General features: G+C 41.6%; 2 protein-coding genes across 5 annotated transcripts in view; one reads left to right on the top strand and one right to left on the bottom strand.

Moving 5' to 3' along the window:
- DFFB (DNA fragmentation factor subunit beta) overlaps positions 1-20,613 on the bottom strand; it is a 62,423-nt gene that overhangs the window by 12,962 nt on the left and 28,848 nt on the right. For 3 of the 4 annotated variants that reach the window (XM_072608668.1, XM_072608673.1, XM_072608674.1), the window contains one exon: positions 13,139-20,609. The exons of the other annotated variant lie outside the window; for it this stretch is intronic. In XM_072608668.1, the coding sequence (XP_072464769.1) occupies positions 20,375-20,609 (235 nt within the window). In that variant the 3' untranslated portion in view covers positions 13,139-20,374. Of the gene's footprint in view, positions 1-13,138; positions 20,610-20,613 lie in introns of those variants that run through there. 4 annotated transcript variants of the gene reach the window in all.
- Positions 2,520-12,432, top strand: C5H1orf174 (chromosome 5 C1orf174 homolog). The gene is made up of 4 exons (XM_072608675.1): positions 2,520-2,689; positions 8,538-8,651; positions 9,625-10,134; positions 10,883-12,432. Exons 1-4 carry the CDS (start codon positions 2,675-2,677, stop codon positions 10,985-10,987), a joined length of 744 nt encoding a protein of 247 aa, XP_072464776.1. The 5' UTR covers positions 2,520-2,674; the 3' UTR covers positions 10,988-12,432.

The raw sequence follows: 20,613 nt of genomic DNA, 5'->3' as shown, positions 1-20,613 counted from the left end.
GATGAGGAAACTGAGGCAGACAGGGTAAAGTGATTTGCCCAGAATCACTCAGCTAGTAAATGTTTGAGGCCACATTTGAACTAAGGAAGATGAGTCTTCCTGACTCCAGACCTGTGCTCTGTGCACTATGGAGCCACCTCATGGCCCATTGCTCTTCTTACTGATAAGGAAATGACAGGGAAAGGAAAGTCATCCAGGGTCACACAGAGAGCCAGTTCCTAAGCTAAGACTATGCACCCCAGTTCCTTTAACCTGTTGTGTAGGGTTCTCTCCTGTGCCACACTGTTACCCCGAGAGAGAAGGAAAGCTCTCACAGTAATAAGAAAGTAAGTCACTGATGGTTTGCTTCTCTCCCTACTGATGCTTCCAGACCTCACCAGGGCTGGAAGTTCGTTCCCCATTGACACCCCACTACATCTGGCTGGATCACACTCTTCACATTGCTCTGGCTCCCATCCACAGTCATGGCCCCCAAACCAATCACCTGTTTTTTGCAAGAATTTCAGGGCCAAGAGTCTTCCTCTTCTTCCCAGGCACTGCCTTGGATGTACCACAGAACACCCTGGCTTCCCAGTCCAGCAGCTTCATCAACCTCCATGAACATGGTGCTTAGTAGGCACTTAATTGTACTGTGTTTGTCCTTTGTTCTGGAAGAGGACCATGACATCAAGATGATGACATGACTTGCAGTTGACTTTGATTTGAGCAAGGGAGGGCTGTGCAAGGTCACCAACCTTACTTTCTTCTCCTGAGCCATCTGGGCTCTGTGGTTTGATATTCATCAGGATTACTGGAGATGGCCCAGGATGCAATGTGACACCCTGGCCATTTCAGCCTAAGGTCTTACTACATTCTCTCTTTGAGTGAGATATGCCCATTCAATGAATAGGCTTCTTTAAATTAACTCAAGAGATGGCCCCTTTAGTAAAAAAAAAAAAAAAAAAAAAGTCAAACTGGGAGATTCCTCTCCAGGCACTTAATAAACAGTTGTTGAATCTATTTTTTCATCTGTTCCTCTGCTGTTTCAAGATCTATTCTTCACCCTCTCCAAAACCTCCACGTCCTCCATTCCTCTCGTTTTCTCATTCTATCACCTCTATGTACCTTTTGACTGGAAAAAGAACAAAAAAAAATATCTAATAGTGAGTTGATACTCAAAAAAAAATATGGGGACAGTCTGAGAGGATGTTGTTGCCCTTGATAAATTCAAGTTACCTGGCCTAGATGAGAAAGAACTGTCAGATTTGATTGATAATCTCTTGTCAATGACATTTTCAAGAAAGTGGACTATCACATTGAAGAGAAGAAAGCCCGATTTTTCAAAAAAGGGAAGAAAATAGAATATGCCAACTATAGAGTAGGAATTTTGCCTTTGATTTCTGGAAAAATACTGGAATAAATGATTAGAGACAGTGATGAGGTTCATGGGGGCAGCTTTATTAGGACTCCATCAATAGCTTATGACCATCTAGAAGGTCATCAAAGATTTCAAAGAGCCAGTATGACTTCATTAAGATCAGATTATGTCAGACGAATCACATATTTTCCCTTCTGACAGTGTTTTTAAATTGGTAAAAGGGTAATAATAATAATAGCTAACATTTGCATAGTGTTTATTATGTTCCAAGTACTATGCAAAGTGCTTTCTAAATATTATCTCATTTTAATCCTCACCTACCCTGAATGGTAGTAATAAAGACAATATAAGGGCTAATATTTATAGAACACTTACTATGTGCCAGGAACCACTTTACAATTGTTATCTCATAACATGTCATCCTCACAACTGTGGAGGTAGGAATTATTATCGCCATTTTACAACTGAAGAAACTGGGCCAAACAGAAGTTAAGTGACTTGCCCAAGGTCACTCAGCTAATAAGTGGGGGGGTCTTCCTGACACCGGGCCCAGCCCACTATCCGGTCCATCAGCCAGCAACCTCCAGCACTGAGTTGACCACTATTCAACTAGGTTGGAGAAGGAATGGGTTTTCCAACATGACTTGGAAGAGTTGAATGGGACGGTCACTGAGGTCCCTTCCAAACCCGAGATTCTGTGACTTCACCTAGTTACAACATGGGTCAATGAGGATCCATATCAATTCTCCATTTGTCAGCCCCCAACACTAAAGACTCCTCAGGGACCAGAGTTCAAATCCCAGATCTACCATGATGACCTTGGGCAAGTCACTTAACCTCAGTTTTCTTATCTGCAAAATAAAAGTGTTGGAAGAGATGACTCCTAAGATGTCCACCATCCCTAAATCTATGGCCCCAGGAGCATCTATCTGAGAATTCTGGGTTACTTCCTCTGTCATTCTAGATGGCAGATTATGGAGCCATCCTACCCCGTTCAAACATGGCGGACACAAGGCGGCCGCGCATGCGCAAGACCTCACTAGCATGGCGGTGTGTGCGCCTGCGCAAACTCCGCCCTTTCCCCCACTCCCTCCCTCCAGGCCGCGTGAATCCCGGGCCGCCTCCTCTCAGTTGGGGGCCGAACGTGTTTGGGTCACGTGACTCGGCGCCACCGCCTCCTGATTGGCGGAAGCGGCGGCAGACGTCGGTCGACGCGGCGGCCCGGGGCTGGTATCTCCCCCGTCGCGGGTCAGGTGCGCAAGGGAGCGTTAGCCCCGGGAGCTGAGGACGCTGCGGCGGCGGCGGCGCCTCAGACTCATGAGGAGCCGGAAGGTGAGGGAACGCCGCCCCGTGGCCCCGGCGTGGGAGGGCGGCCCGACGCGGGTGGAGGCGGGGAGTCCGGGGAGCGGACGGGCTGGGGCGAGGAAGCCCGGGACGCGGCCTGGGACGCGAGCCCATTGTCCCGGTTTCCCCGCTCCGGACCGGGGGCTCGTGTGGGGCCGGGATCGCTCCGCCCGAGCCACGCCCACCAGAACCCTGGGCGGAAGGATGGCAGCTCGCGACTACCGCGGAAGGACCCCTCCTCCCGAGCAGCGCCCCCCCAGCGGCGCTAAGCCACGCCCACGGAGGGGGAGGGGCGGTGTTCCTCAGTTCAGGTCCTGCCTGTTTGAGTGTTTCCATGGGGGCGGGTCCATCAACTTAGGCCACGCCCCGCGGAGAAGGCTCCGCCCCCTAGGGGGTTCTTTGTCCAGTCTGGGTCAGATACCTGAGGGCACGGATGAAGGGTGCTCGCCTGCCCCGGGATCCTGGACCCACACCCCTCCAGGCACCTCTGGGGACCAAAGGTGGGCACCAGGAGTGGAAGGGGAATTAAGGCACACTGCCCCTGCCTCAGTTTCCCTCCCCTTCTCCTTTGTGTAGTGAATTCTGCCTGTAACTCCCCACTTTGCGCCTTCTTAGCCAGCTGCTTGACTGGGAGAATTCTTTCAATTCCACTTCCTTCTAAATCCAACTGTAGGAGAACCCCATCAAACTCTGAGCTCCTTGAGACCAGGGGCTGTCCTGAGCCTTCCTTTGTGTCCTCAACGCTAAACACAGTACTGGGCATGGAGTAGGTGCTTAATAATGACTGACGAACACACACACACACATTGTTAGCCTAAATGAATCACCCACCTGCACACATGCACACGTGCATATACACACATTGTGGGGTTTGGGGCTTTGTTTTTTGGTTGTTTGGTTGTGTTTATCTGTGTATGTTATTTCCAGCCAAGTAAAATATCAGTTCTTTGAGTTCAGGGGCTGATTTCACTTTTCCCTTTGTACCCAGTACCTTGCACACTGCTTGACATTTCTAAATGCTTGTTGAATCAGATCGAAATATAATCCCAAAATGTGGTAGAAAGAGGACTGAGTGTGAAGGCAGAGGATCTGAATCAAATCAGAATCTGTCACATTGTGTTGTGTGGCCTTGGACAAGTAACTGAACCTAACCGTCTCTGCTGTGTAATCCCCATCTATTACCATGTACTTAACCTCAAGCAACTTCTCAAGGCCTCAAGTTCCTCATGTAAAATGAGAGTGTATAACTCCCTGGCCTCTAAGGGCTCCTCTGTTCTACACCTATGATACTGTAATCTCTGTATTTCAGTTTGTTTATAAAAAGCAGAAGTTTGGGCTACGTGATCTCTCTGGCCCCTTCTAGCTATAAATCTATGATTCCTAGAGGCCGTGGAATCTGGTAAGTAAAGTACTGGTGTGGGAGTCCAGAGAAATTTAAGTTCACATCCCATCTCTGTCAGTCACTTGCTGTGTGACCTTGGGCAAGTCACATAACATTGTTTTTTTCACATCTGTAAAATGAGGATAAATATTGCCTGTAGTGCTTACTGTTCACAGTGTTGTTGTAAGATTCAAATGATATCTCTCTAAGCTTTTCAGCTTGGGGCAGCTAGGTAGTGAAGTATGAATAGAATACCAGCCCTAGAGTCAGGAGGACTCATCTTCCTGACTTCAGATGTGACCTCAGACACTTCCTAGATGTGTGATCCTGGGCAAGTCACTTCAACTTGTTTGCCTCACTTTCCTCCTCTGTAAAATGAGCTAGAGAAAGGAAATGGCAGACCACTGCAGTATCTCTGCCAGGAAAACCCCAAATGGAGTCACATAGAGTCAAACATAACTGAATGCCAAACCACTCAGCTAAGTAAATGCCATCTCTCGTGCTGGGCCTTTTTTTCCCCCAACTTTCTCTTCTGTCTAGGTGCTCAGCATCCTGGCAGTGCCTCTTACATAGTAAGCACTCAGGGAATATTTGTAGAATTGAAGTTTTTATAATTTTACTCCATGCTTTTCTTTCCTTGAAACCTATGCTGCAAAATACCTGGTCTCCCAGACCTTTACAAGGTAGCAGTGAGGGGAAGAAGTGTAGCATAGAAAGAACGTTGATTTTAAACTAGAGGATTCACTTATTAGCTCTGGACATTGACCAATTATTTAACATTTCCGAACCCCAGTTGCCTTCTTTATAAAAATATACCTTTACTAACTATTTGTCACAAGGTAATTGAGGGCAAAGTACTTTATAAACCTTTAAATGTGATTTCCAGTAGAATTGGAAATACAGATTTCCCTGAGAGGCATCTCCATTTTTAACTGATAAAGAAATTTACAGTATTGAGAAGGATGGGAGAAATTTCAGTTTAGTTGTGCAAACAGTACCTTGTGTCAGTATACTGAGTAATGAGAGGTGATACCTGCTGACAAGGAACTGAGCCTAAGAGGCTTGAGCATAGGTTGGAGCAAATAAATGTGTATGGGGATGTAGTAGAGCTATTGGTCATGGAATAATAGCATGGCCTTCAGAGAAGTAAAGTTGTGGGTCCCCCAAAGGTCCCCCTACATGGTAGGTGTGAGTAGACAGCAGCATGTTACAGGAGCTAGCATACAGGATACCATCAAAGAGATGTGGCACCAGAAGAAGAGGCAAGCAAGAAATGATGACAGACTGCCCATCCTTGAGCAAGTTAGCCATGTGATGTTGAGAGGTTTTCACATGGGTGGTGGTGCACACCCACCCTCCCGACCAGAGGAGTGGTGGCAAGGAACTGATGAGTGCTGCCCAGAATGAGGAGGAAGGGATATTTTGTCCCCTTTATCACTGGAGGATATGCATTGATGAGCTCACAGATTCACTGATTTAAGAATGTATTACCTATCCAAGAGGCCATGTCCTGTACAAGATAAGAAAAGGTCAGTAGTCATTCCAGTCTGTTCTCACTGTCCAGAGAGCACTGCTATCTAAAGACAGAAAACCTAATATATCAGAATTCATGTAGAGATGAGAAGGGCACTGGAGGTCATGCAGTCCCAATCCAAACATTCATTGTATAGGTGATAGAGCTGAGTCCTGAGACATTCAGTGATCTGCCTCCACGATCATAGATACCTGACCTGTTGAAATCCATTCAGCCCACTTTGATCCCCCTAAGAATAAGATGTGAAGGAATATTTGGAAGTAAACATCCCTAAGGAAAGACTGGAACTCAGCTCAGGGAATCCTAAAAAAGAGACATGGCAGTCTGTGCTGGAGCAGATCTTCTTATTTCGATCAACCACTTTCCCAGACTTCAGGATCTTTAGCAAAAGGACTGAGGAGAATCCCCCTAAAATCCTGAAAATATCAGACAAGAGGATAGCATTTATGAAGCAAACTCTTCCTAGATATAAAAGCACAGGCTGAAGGGCATGTTTGTGCTCCTCTGGACTCATGTGGAGTATTGTAAAAACATCGACAGAGGACACACACATAGCTCTTCTGTTAAGAATTTTTATGCTTCCTGATGTGTTTGCTGGTCAGCTTTCAGTAAACAAAAAGATGGTTTCGCTGTAGAAGTGAAACTGGCACCTCAGTGTTTTGGGTCAACATTTATTATGGTTATTTCTGATAAAAGATGTTAATGGTGGCTTGACATCAGTTTGTGTTTGTATGCCCATTGCCAGGAAACATTTAGGGAGGTACAGACACAGTCCTCAGTAAACTTCAGTAGTGTGTCTGATTGAGGTACACGTCATGTGGTCAGTTACCTTGCCCTTCTATACATTGTGGAGGGTTTTTTCTTCCTTTTCTCTCAGTCTTTTGATGAACTGAATACTTGCTATGTCTAGATTCCTGTACCCATGTCATATGATGTAGTTGGAAAAGTTGAGAAATCACTTAAAGACACCAATTTTTTTAAATGTTACTCCCCCTCAATTTGCAGGTTTCTCTCATACTTAGTACAGTTAATAAACAAGCATTTACTAAACATCTCTGGAGTGTTTCATATGTGCCAGGCTATGCGTGTTTCATGTCAGGGGAATACAAACAAAAACCCAAAGAGCTCCTGTCACCAGGACTCCAGAGCCTCACTGTCTAATGGGTAGACAATTGTGTACAAACAAGAAAGAAACAGGATAAACTGAAAGTGATCTCAGGGTTAGGCCCTAGTCTTAAATGATTGCTATCCCATTTCTGACTTCTTTTGCAAACAGCTAATATTCTTTCCCTTTAGTTTATCCATTTAATGTTTCTTATTACTCAGGTTTTATTAGCCTTTAAAAAAAAGTTTCATAAGGCTTTATTACAGTATCTTGAACAATCTCTTAAATTAAGGTTTATAGGGCTTTTAAATTTACCAGATACAAATTAATTTGACAAAATGAAATAACCTAATGCTGTTTCTACATATAATTTATAAATTCTTTCATTCTTTGGAAGATAACAACTCAGACTTTTTTTCCACGTTAACTTATATTAGGAGTTTTAGTTACTGACTAGTAGAAATTTAAGGAAAAACTTAAGTCCCTCCTACTTGGTGGACAAATGTATGTTTTGGCCTGGGCACAGATACATTTGATTCTTGTTGAAATGCTTTGGCGGAGAGGGGGGAAATAGATGGGACAGTGGATAGAGTGGTAGGCCTTGAGTCAGGTAGACTCCTCTTTGTGAGTTCAAATCCAGGCTCAGACACTAAGTTTGTGACCCTGGGCAAGTCACTTAACCCTCTTTGCCTGAGTTTCTTCATCTGTAAAATGAGCTGGAGGAGGAAATAGGAAACCTTCAGTTTCTTCGCCAAGAAACACTCTAAATTAAGTCATAAAATCAGACAACTGAAAAATGACTCGGTGTGTTGAAATTTTTTATAGTGGTCTCTTGAAAGATGCAGGTGAAAGACTAAGAAAGAGTTCTAAACTCCTAGAATTATGAGAAGTATTCTCCTTTTTGAGCGACAGTATGCTCAGTCTTCCCTAAAGTAGAAAGAGAGCCCCTTGAGGTGAGGTGCTAGGTTGTTTTTGGTCTTTGTAAGCCCAGCACCCGGCACAGTGCTTTGCACATAGTAGATACATAGTAAATTGAATCTATTTTAAAAAACATTTAAATTTAGAGTCATTTGATATTTTTGTTTTCAGGAAAATTCTTCTGAACTGTATTTTCTGTGCTTACAGTTTCTTTTTCCAAGGGTGTTTTCTGATTGCTGTATCTGACGTTGCTCTTAGAATTCAAACCCACTGTGAGTGGGGGTCATTTCATTCTTTGTACTTGGCCCTCCAGCAGCTATGATGGTGCTTGGTACGTAGTAGATACTTAGTACTTGTTGACTAATTGAACTTCAAGTTCACTCTGAGTGTCTGGTGCCAACACCGTGACAGAACACAGCAACTTATCCAAATCCTTCCTTCCGCAGGCCAACCCTCCCCCACTCCCAGAAGGTTCTCTCCACCTTTGGAGATGACCTCCAGTTTACCTTTATGTGTATCTTGTATATACTAGTTGTCCATAGATTCTCTCTCCCCATTAGACTGTGACCTCCCTGAGGCCAAGTACTGGTTTTTTGCCATTCTTTTTATTCCCAGTGCTTAGCACAGTACCTGGCAATTAATAAAATACTTATTATTATTTGAAATAGATAGGAATTACAGCACCCTTAACTTTCTTGATGACCTAGCAGTTGCTTTAAGGTCTTGCTTTTTTGTTCCCATTTTTTCCCCATCATTTAAAAAAACTCCTCTTGGTCCTTCAAATCATGCTTGTTACATAAATCCAAGTTTTGCTACCTTCCTTAGACTCCTTGATTGTCTTTTGTGTTCTCATCACTCCCCCCAAAGTCCTTCCCTGACCTCTCCATATCTGATTTAGCTTGCAGATGGGGTGCGCTCTTCAGCACGCCTAAGGAGCAAAAACTGCCCAGTAACCAGAGCTGCCTCGGCTCAAGAAGTGGATGTTTCCAAATCTACAAAAACAGTGTGTTTGGTAAGGTCGCATTCATTCGCTCTCTGAAGAGCTTTACAATCTAGTTTCACATAGACCTATTTTACACTCTTTTGATACATCATTCTGAAGTCATTTTTAATAATTGTCAATTACAAAGAGCAGAGTATTCTTAGGAGAAAAGTGAATTTAAGTGGTAGAGTCGATGCCCAAGAGACACTTTCTCTGATCATCAGTTTTTACCCTTAATGTTTACTGAGGAGTCATGTTCATGAGTCATGGACCCACTTCCTCAGCCTCTCCTCTCCTTTGTCATTCTTCCTGTGTTGCAGAATGCACAAAGTGCAATCCAGTGAGAGCTTTACTCTATATTTTGTTCTGCAATTCATCCCTAATAGCCTTTTGGGGAAGAGTAGAGGGAGTCGGTAGAAAATGCATTGGAGGCCTTGCTGTTATAGGACCTTCTGCATTATACCTTCAATTATATAGCAGGTCTGTTATCCTTCTTTGCAAATTACTGAATTAACAGGTATGAGGAAAGTGGAGTTTGTGCGGAAGCAGTGGAAAGAGCCCTGGCTGCAGTGAGAGGGCCTGGATTCAAATCCCACCTCTAAATACCTGTATGACGTCTGGCAAGACATTTCATTTCTCTGGGCCTGTTCTTTCATATGTAAAATAAAGAATCTTTAATAAATATCCTAAAACTGATCTGATGAGCCCCAAGACAGGAAGATTATAGTGTAGTCATGACTTCTCTCTATTTATATAGTAAGACATATTACTAAGCTAAATTATCCAGAAGTATAACCACCAAAGTAGAATTTAGGTATTTGGCCAGATTCTTTTGTTTCTATGGTAGTATTAAAGTAAAAGAACCCTCTTTTAGAGTTGTCTGTTTATATCTTTCATATTGTTTAAGATGTTGAAACAAACCATTCTGACCCCTAATGTGAAATGAACACGTTAGGTCCCGTAGTTGTCACTGGTTTCTCCTTAAGCTCATCTTTCTTGATAGGCTTCATCACACAAAGCAACTGAGAGACGTACTTCCAAGACACCCAAGTATGAAAAAGATGGTTTCATCAAGTCAGAATTACAAGACCTAACAACCAAAAAGGAAAAAACTTCTTTGCCAAAAATAGCATCTGAAACCTCAAGTAAGAATGAGCCTTTGGAGTGTTATGAGCACAAAGCATTGCTGCCAAGTAATGAAGCTAATACTTCCAAGATTTGCGAACAGCAAATAGAGAGGAATGAGAATGGTCTTTCTCATCACAGTCACTCCAGAGATTTGGGTAACAGTTGCTTAGCAAAAACTGAAAATGACTTGGCCTTCTCAAAATGTAAAGAAAATCTTATAGAGGAAGATGTGTGTAAGCATGGTACTGTGCTGCTCGGGGAGGCTGGATTAGAGGCAGATCCCCAGAAGACACCATCCCACATAGACAGTAGCATCTTTTTAGATGAAGATAGCAATCAGCCAATGCCAGTGAATCGATTCTTTGGAAATGTTGAGCTCATGCAAGTAAGAATAAGTCATTTATTCTCTTTTCCCTTTGAAAAATAACAGGGTGGGCAGGCAGTGTGTTAGTGTGGAAAAGTTACTAAGTATGGAGCCCCAGACCCAGGTTGACATCCAGCTCTGCCACTTTCTGAGAACCAGCTCTCTTCATCTGTAAGAATGAAAGGGCTGGATTCTGGAGGTCTCTTCCACCTTTAGATCTGGCGTTTGATGTGGTAACAGTATTCCTAAATTCCCAAGTTGCTGTTAAACTAGCAAGGATAAGTCAAAAGTGGATGAAATGTATTCACTCAACAAGTAACTTCTTGTCTCTGCAAGATACTTCTCTAATACATTAAGTAGACCTCCTGTGGCCAACTTAGGACTGTGGGCAGAATGTGCACAGGATGGGCTGCATGGATGGGTTGGGATGGGTATCATTGGAGGGAACTTCCACATCCATAGATGTTTATATGCCAGGCACTGTGCTAACCATTATTGACATAAAGACAAAAGATGATCAGCCCTGTCCACAAGTTGCTTTCATATGGAGGGACACAAAGTAATTGGGGGGTGGAAGGGTATACAGGAAGCAGGAAGTCAGTAGACTTTATAGAGGAGGCAGTGCTTGATAGGGATTCTAAGAAGTTGAGGCAAGGAAGGAATATGGAATTCTAGGTGGAATGTCATGGTGGGAACAGCAAGGAGGTCCAGTTTGGTTGAAAATAATAACTTCCATTAACAGACTGCATATCTTATTCTTTTCTCCAAGGACCTTCCGCCAGTTTCTCCACCTTGTCCTTCAATGAGCAGACGGGAATTCAGAAAAATGCACTTCAGAGCCAAAGATGATGATGATGATGATGCAGAAATGTAGATATTTAATAAAACATTATAAAATTTTATCTCTATTTTTTATACATTAAGGACAGTTACCAATGTCATGCTATTACAGATGATTCTAGTTGCCACATGTCAGTATCAATATAAAATCTATCCCTAGGGGAACTTTGTAGCTTGAAAAATAAAGCTACAGTAATTTTGCTACTCCTAGTTGATAAATTTTTAAAACCACTGTGGGAAACTCATTGAAGTGAACTTGGAGATTGTAAAGCCCCAATTTTTTCTTTTGGGGATGATTGGGCAGAAAATTTTGCATTGCTTTGTTCTTAACCATGGTAACTCCAGCTACCTGAGATGACTATACCTTCTAGGAAAGTAGGTACATTATTTTTTATAATAAATTATGCTTTGAACAAGCCCAGTGGGGCTAAGAAAGGATGGCACCTTTATAAATATAAAAATGGCATCTAAAATTTGTTTTTACACTGTATAGGTAAGCTTCTGTTCTACTACCAGTCCGGGTTCTTTGATGTTTCCTACAGGTTACCTGATAAATTCAGCTATGAGTGAATTTTGTATGTTGTTTCATATACATATGGACTGGTGGTTACTATAGATGTTTTAGGTTTGCAAAGGAAGTCTTTAACACTAGAAAAGATTATTTTTAGTTCTATTTTAAGCTTTAATTTTGTCCCTAAGTGGACAGTATTATTCCTTCCAGAAGTATTTGACCCATTAATGGAGAGAGCAATTACTTGACTAAAGACCAAGCATTTAATTCTATCTCCTAAGGGTTTAACTAGTGTTAAGGCTCCTGCACCCGTTAAACAACCTCAAACAAGGAGACTGGAATAAAAGTAGATCTCTGCTTAAAAGGAAGTATCCCCATTTACTTTTTCAATGCTGAGGGGACTTTTTTTTCCTTTTTATCCAGTATATCTTTGTGTAAGTTGTTACAAGTAAAAAAAAGTAAATAATGTTGAATATACTCTAATTACTTCCCCATCTTCATTTGTAGAGTAGTTTGATAGCAAATTAAATGAAGAAAAGATTTTCAACTTCATCTCATATGCAGTTCAAAATAGTTGCCCTAGTTGACTTATTTCTTCCCCAGCAGTCAGTTTCTTTTTAATTTGATCATTTTCCCTTTAGGAGATACGACCTTCACTTACTCCAAATAATTCTGTGATTTGTTGGTCAGTGAACTACAATACATTCAGTAACGTGGACATGTTGCTTATAATCCATTCATGTTATGAAAGCTTGGGAAAATAATTTACAGTTTGAGATTACTGCATGAACTTGACTATTAATCATAACACCTCTCACTGGTGGTAATTGAGTTGCCTCAAAATTTTAGAATTTTGTGTTTGCTGTATTAGTGTCTGTATTTTTTTTTAATTAAATCAGAATGTTACCTACCAGTACTGCTCATTATTGCTGTTCCAATAAAAAAAAAGTTATATTGAAAAAACTGGATATTCATGGTGCCCCTGTCATTTGCAACTTTTAACTTCAACTGGTAACATCATTATTCATCATGTTGGTCCACAACCACACTCTTTTTTTTCTCATTTGAAATCTAACCCTAAGTTAATTTGTTCTCACAAATGAATCCAGTGCCTCTCTACCTTGGGAATGTTTTAAGTTCTTCAGACACAGGCAGTCCTGCTAAGTACATGCATTGACTCTGCTTAAGATGGGGGCTTCAGGCAGAATCAGCTATGGCTTCTGGGGCAACCAGTATTGGTATATTGTATGGTGTGCCTACACTCCATAGAGGATACAGAATACAGCCTTTGCCCCACAAGGACAAATTGGTTGGAGGAATCAAGGCATGAAAGGTAATACAAGTAGGGTCACTGGGAAGGTTGATGGGGAGGGAGCAGTCCAGGTGAATACTACAAAGTCAAAGGTTTGAGGGCAAGGGTGGACAGATCAGACTTCATGGAATATTCAAGTATCCCAGACTTCAGGAAAGCAGCAAGAAGGTGCACAAAAACGTTAGTTTTATACTTACAAACAAAATCTTCATATAAACCAGTAACTTCACAAAGGAAATTTTTTTAAAATATTTATAATCTTGAATGCTTCTAAGTCAACCAAATCAGAATTATTCTGGAATGAGACTACATCAAGTGAATGTATGATGTTCCCAAGTTTTAATAAGGTACAAAATAAAGACTTCTTTTTGAGACATTTTCTTTATTAAAAAATATAAACCAAAGTATAAAATGTTACAAAAAAAATTACTTGGTTGAATATTCCTATGGCAGTTATCACAGGACATTTATGAGCATTTCCACTGCTGCTTTTATTCCACTCTCAGGAACTGACAAGAGGAGGCTTGTGTTATCAAATGCAGATGAAACTTCTTGAAAACAATGTTAGATGACAGAACTGTGCCAACAGACTCAGGCTGTCAGAGCATGCCTGTCCAGTTTATAGATTATCTAAACCTCTAGTTTTTTCCTTCACTACCTCTTCAGTGAAATAATGGCATCAAGAGCGTTTTAAGGTTTGCAATGCATCTTAAATAAACTCACCTTATCCTCAAAATAAATGAGGGTTAGATACTCTAGATATTCTTTTAAAGGAAAAGAGAAACTGAGGTTTAGCGCAGCAATGACTTGGAATCATACAGGTATTAAAAATGTCACTATCAGAGAGGGGGTCAAACCTGTCTTCCCCCATCACCACAGGTAGCATTCTCATTATTTCATCAATCTGCCTCCCCCAGATTTGGAATCTGGATTTATATTAGAATCCTAGCTCTCCCACATACATGTATGTTTTCCCTATTAGAAGTATGCTCCTTGTGAGTGTGGATTGTCTCATTCATTATATTTGTAGTCCCAGCACCTAACATAGTATTTGGCCACATAGTAGACATTTCACACTTGGTTCATCTTGGGCAAATCGCTTCCGCAATTGTAAAATGAGGGGATTGAATCTCATATCAGCATTCCATGATCTTGTTTGCTTACTTGTTAACCCAATGTTAAAACTATAGACAGGATAGAACATTAGTTGGCAAGTTTTCATGCCTTTGTTGAATTTTAATTCATGTTAATTTTGCTAAAAGTTGAAGTTTTCATTTGTTTCAATTTCATTTGTTCACATTTTCCAGATTCCCCTTTGTCACAGATATTTAAGTCACAGAATTTCAGAACTGGAAGGATGGTGGCCTTGGTAGTCATATGCCTGAAATGTGGTCCTCTGGTCTTATCTTGAAGATCACGAGTGAAGAAGCACTACCCTGGACAGCAGTGTACCCATTCTACTTTGGCATAGCTCTTGTCATTAGGAAGCTTTTCCTTGACATCATCCCTGAATTTGGCTCTTCGGTATTTACATCCATTGCCACTAGTTCTGCCCACTGGGGCCAAAAAGAATATGTCAAATCTGCCTTCCATAGGACAGTATTTCAAGTACTTGATGATTGATATGCCCCTTGAATCATCTTTTTCTCCAGGCTAAACATCCCCATTTCTGTAAACAGACCTTCACATGGCATGAACCTGAGGATCTTCAGGTTGTCCTCTTCTAGATTCTCCATAGCTTATCAATGTCCCTCCTAAACTGGGCTGCCCAAAACTAAACACAAAACATCCTTCCCTGTCCTTGGGGGCTTAACTCTGGGGAGATAACATATATCAAAACAATGCAAGACAAATATAGGTTAGATGAAATGGGGGTGAATAGCAGTGGGAGGACCTGAAATGGCCACTGTGGGGAGGTAGACCTTGAGCTGGGTAAAAGACAGAGATTCAAAAAGTCAGAAGTCAAGATGGAGAGCCTTCCAGGCATACAGAAGAGCCAGCCCAAGGCGGCAGAGAGATCAATAATAGTTTGCTGTCAAGTAGACCAGAATGGCTGGACCATAGGGTTTATGAAGAGAAGAATGCAAGATGATTGGAATGGGAAGTTGTCAGGAGCATTCAGCATAAAAGAACTTTCTATTTATTCCTAGAAATAAGGAACCACTGGAGTTAATCGAGGTCGAGAGTGATATGGTCAGATCTATGCATGATTTAGAGAAATCACTGAGTTTCATTATAAATAATAAATATAAATCCGTAAATCATTAATGGATGAGGATGAGGAAAGACTTGAGCTAGGAAAAACAATTTAGGAGGCTGTAATAAAAGTACAGGTGAGTGGTAATGAAAGGGCTTGAATTAGGGTCTACATGTGTGGGAAGAGAGGCATAGATGTAGGGAAATTAAATAATTTAGCAACTAATGGAGTATGTGGGTTGAGTAAAACAGGAGGTGAAGATGACACTAAGGTTTCGAACCTAGATGACTAGGAGGATGGTGGGGCCCTCAGTAGTAATGGGTAAGAGAAGGGTGAAGCCAAGATGTCAAAATAACAGGAAGCAGTATAATAAACTCCCCCCACCACTGCCAACAATGGGGATGGAGTCTGGCTATGAGCATGGATGGTTCTAACAACCAGAGAAGGCAAGAAGAGATCCCAGACACCCTGACAGGGACAGATGGCACCTGGAATTTTGTAGCCTACTATCCAGTTCTGGGTCATAGATGCAGGAGAGACTCACAAAAGGATCTGCTCCCTGCCCCCCTGCACATGTGTACACACACACACACACACACACACACACACACACACACACACACACACACACACACACACACACACACACACCACCTAAGGAAGGATCCCAGACCAAAGGGAAGCCTGTCCTCACTCTGAACCAGCAAGACTTCCTAGCTGTCTGATAGGGGCTGAGTCCAGCAGCAATCTATTTCACTCAGACCCAAACCCAGGTCAAGATCTTGTAGCATGCAAACCAGGGGGAAAGCAATCAGACTCTACCCTGAATCAGACTACTTTAGGATGGCTGAAAGCTTACAAGTTTCCTCTCTGAGCTGTCTCTGAGATTCCAAAATAATACAACTCACTCTCAGTTCCCCCAGAAAGCAGCAGTAGGACCAGCTGAGACTGGAAACAAACAAAAAAAAAACACCATTAAAAAGCTGCTTTGGTGACAGAGATGCTCAAAACACAAATTCAGAAAAAGATTGTGACTAAAAATCTACAAGCAAAGTGTCAAAGAAAAGCAAAAGGAGCACAAATTTAACTAGAATTCTTGGAAGAGATAAAAAAATGTCAATGAAATGAGAATGCTAGAGGAAAAAAAGCTGGAAAGTGAAAACTATGGAAGAAAAAAATTAGAAAAGGAATTAACAGCTTGGCACAAGAGGTACAAAACCTTGCCCAAGCAACAAACTCCTTAAAAATTAAAATGGAATAGACTCAATAGAAGCCAATAACTCCATCAGACAACCAAAATATTAAAAGAAAGTCTGGAACAACAGAAGAAAATGGAAGGCATCTCATAGCGAAAACAACTGAATGAAGATTTTAAAAAAACAGACATGATTAAAAAAATAAGAACTATAGCACTGCCTGAATGCCATGATCAAACAAAATCCTAGGCATCGTATTTCAAGAAATTTTATAAAGAAAACTGCCCAGATCTCTTAGAAGAAAAAGGTAAAATAGAAAGAATCCATCAGCTACCTCCTGAAAGGGGAGAAAGAGGGACAAATTAGAGGGAAGGTAGATTAAGGGACAGATTATAAAGACTATACAAAAACATTTATAGCTCTTTTTGAGGTAGCATAGAATAGGAATTTGAGAGGGCACTCATAAGTTGGGGGATGTCTGAACAAGTTTTGATATATAAAGGGGATGGAATACTATTTCTGTGCTATAAGAAATGATTAAAATGTTTTCAGAGAAAGCTGGGAAGATTTACATTGACGGATGCAAAGTGAAGTGAATAAAACCAGGAGAATAATGACAATATGGTAAAGACAACTTCAAAAGAATTAGAAATTCTGGTGTAATGAAAAGCCACAATTCCAGAAAGACTCAGAAAGCAGAATGAGAAATTTTTTAAAAAATATAATTTTTCTTAAATAGTAATAGGTACATTCATAAGAAGTTTTAGGAACAGAGGGCAGAGCTGAGGTGAAGATGAGTTCTACTTTGGTAATGTTAATCTTTCAATGCCTACAGGACAACCAGTTTGAAATGTTAAACACAACTAGTGATATAAGACTGCAGCTCAGGAGACAGACTAGGGCTTGATAAAGAGATCTGGGAATCATCTGTACAGAGATGGTTAATTCAATCTCCAAGCTGATGAGGTCACCAACTGACATAGTTTCAGTTGTTTTTTTCAATTGTGTCCAACTTCGTGATATTATTTGGGGTTTTCTAGGCAAAGATAATGGAGTGGTTTGCCATTTTTTCCTCCAGCTCATTTTACAGGGTTAAGTGACTTGCCCAGAGTCACCCAGCTAGTCAGTGTTTGAGACTGGACCCAGCACTCTATCCACTGTGGTGCCACTTAGCTGCCCACTGATACACTAGAGAGCCTAAGACAGAGCTGAGGACACACCTATAGTAGTGAGTCAGAAAGATAGGAAGACAGCCAAGAGAGAGTAGTCATGAAAACCCAGAGAGGAAGGAGCATATATCTAGGATCAGAAGGTTGTCAACAGTATTAGAGGCTTTGAAGAAATTAAGGAAGATGAGGTTTGAGAAAAGGTCAATTAAGAGATCACTGGTAACTTTGGAGAGAACAGTTTCATTTGAATGATAATTTAGGAAGTCAGAGTTCAGAAGGTTTAGAACATGAAAGGATGAGAGTGATCAAGTGTCAGTGGCTTTTTCAAGGAGTATAACTGGCACGGTAGGATCCAGTCAAGGTATTGGAGTGTGATTATTTCATTCAATCCTTCCCCCATTTTACAGTTAAGGAAACTGAGGCAAACAGAGGTTAAGTGATTTGCCCAGAGTCATACAGCTAGTAAACATCTGAAGCCAAATTTGAATCCAGATCTTTCTGATTCCAGGCCCAACACTCAATCTACTGCATCACCTAGCTGCCTCAGGACAGAGGAAACAAGGGTTTATTTGTGGGTAGCAAGGAAGGAGGAGATCTGGAAGATTAGAAAGAGAGAAGTTGACAGTATGGGCAGTCTGCTAAGATGGGAGAAGGTAAGTTGGAAGGAATATGCAGAGGTGGTCTTGGCAAACAGAAGGACCTCCTTAGGGGCTGGAGTGAAGGAGGAGATAGTGGGAGACAATATCCAGGGTATTGGGAGATGAAGAATGGGTGGAGTGATCTCTCAATGAATGGCTTCACATTCTTTCCATAATCAAGAGTCAAGTTCCTCAGCAGAGAAGATTGAGGAGGGAGTGATGTGGGAGGCTTGAAGAAAGAAGAGGTTGGGAATATCTGTGTTCCTCTAGCGTGAGGTAGTGCCATAGTTCATAGAATGCCAGGTCTGGAGTCAGGAAGAATCATTCCTTCAAATCTGACCTTGGATACTTAATAGTTGCGTGCCCAGAACATTTGTTGTTCAGTCATTTCAGTTGCATCCAACTCTTGTTGGCCTCATTGAGGGTTTTCTTGACAAAGATACTGGAATGGCTTCCCATTTTCTTTCTCCAGGCTCATTTTACAAATAAGGAAAGTGAGGCAGTGAAGTGACTTGCCCAAGGTCACACAGCTACTAAGTGTCTGACGCTAGATCTGAACTCATGAAGATACATCATTCCTGACTCCAGACCCAGCACTCTATGCACCGCACCACTTAGTTGTCCTGCCTAGAACACAGTAAACATTTAATAAATGTTTATTTACAAATTGAAGTGTTTCTTTTTCTTAATTCAATGTATGCTTCAGGAAGATGACTTGTATCATCTCAGATAACAAGAAATTTTGGCACGAAAAAAACAAACTTTAAGTTAAAATTAAAATTCATCCTCTAACCCACTACTACAAAATTGATAATACATGACCAGTATACATATCTATTTCCTTCTTAAGTGTCTCCCAGGCCTCACACACATACACATACACACACACACACACACACACACACACACACTCAGACACTCACACATGCTTCTCTACCACCACCGCCAGCCCACTTATACCTTAGTGACAGTTCATGCATAAGGTTCACAAAACTGAATTATGTCCCCCAATGGCTTAGAGATCCAACATGCCTGCTCAAGCAACCTATATCTCACAAGCTAGAGTTACAAAAAGCAAGGATTACTATTTTTTACTATGGAAAATATGCCCAAAATATTGGATAAATCACGTAGGGAAGAAAGCTCCTCAGCTCACAGAGCACCATTTTCTCAAAGCAAGAAATTATTATTTCATGCTGAGCACCCACAATCTGTTTTCTAATAGCAAAACTAACAACATGACCAAGCAAAAGACCTAGAAATCAACAGAAATTGGGAGACTGAAGAGGAAAAAAGCAACAGAAAGGACTCTATCTAGAGCTACTTTGTAGCTATACAGACACAGATCTAGAGACAGATAGAGGAATAGGGACTAACGTTGTTCCATTCGGATGGGGAACTCCCAGGTGAAGGAACTCCCTCCACCAATGCAGGGCAGCACCTTCTCAGCAATTCAGACAGTTGTTGAGAGCACAAGTTAAGTCACATGCCCAGGTTATATAGCCAGGATGTGTCAAAGATGGCATTTGACACCAAAGTCTTCCTGGACACTCTGAATGGATATATGTGTGTGTATACACACGCATACACATATACATAGAGACATGGGATAGCTCAGGGGCACAGTGGATAGAGTGCTGGGCCTGAAATCAAAAAGACTCATCTTCCTGAATTCAAAACTTACTAACCATGTGACCCTGGACAAGTTAAGTGACTGTTTGCCTCAGTTTCCTCATCTGTAAAATGAGCTGGAGAAGGAAATGGCAAACCACTCCAGTATCTCTGCCAAGAAAACCCAAATGCAGTCACAAAGAGTTGGACATGACTGAACAACACAAAGGCAGAAACAGACATATTTGTAAGCTTGGAATCAGCCAAATACAGACAGAAAGTAGCCCCTTTACAGAGGCCCTGCATTAAGGCATTATCAGATATGCACATGAGGTAGATTCCCTGGCTTTCTACTGGCTGCCTATCCCCTGTACCTAGACTGTACTCTTTCCTTACCGCCATCTTTTAGAATCTCTAGCTTCCTCTGAGCTCAGCTCAAGTGCCACCTCCTACAGGAAGATTTTTCCTGGTGCCACCTGTTACTAATCCTTCCTCCCAAAACAGAAATTGTCTTCCACTTACTTTGTAGATACTTTGTACATCATTTTATGTACATGTTTTGTCTTCTCCTCCGATAAATGTAAGCTCATTGAGGTCAGGAAATGTTTCATTTGTGTCTTTCTATCCATTCCCAGCACTAGGACAGAGAATAGTAGACAGTAGGCACTTAATAAACGCTTGCTTCTCGTTGGAACCTGTTTCTTTCTCTGTAAAACAAAGGGAATGGAGCAGATGATCTCCAAGTCTCCTTCTGGCTCTAAAAGGTAGGAAAGCAATGGGATAGACATCACTGGCGTCTGCAGGCAGCACGTTTTCTGACAACCTGCTTCTTGGGTTTGTAAATCCTAGTTTCATCACAGCTGAGATTGTGACTACTTTTCTTATGGCAGGCAATATGCACCAATTTGAGATTACTGGAGGTAAAAAGCAGGCTATAGAAATATTCCCAGTCTACTTCTCTCCCGTCTTGCTCAGCAACAGCTTCAGCAAGGGTAGGCACAATGGTGCGTTTCTTTTCTATCCTGC

This window comes from Notamacropus eugenii, chromosome 5, assembly GCF_028372415.1.
Source record: "Notamacropus eugenii isolate mMacEug1 chromosome 5, mMacEug1.pri_v2, whole genome shotgun sequence".
NCBI lineage: Eukaryota > Metazoa > Chordata > Mammalia > Diprotodontia > Macropodidae > Notamacropus > Notamacropus eugenii.
This window is presented reverse-complemented; position numbering and strand designations above follow the sequence as displayed.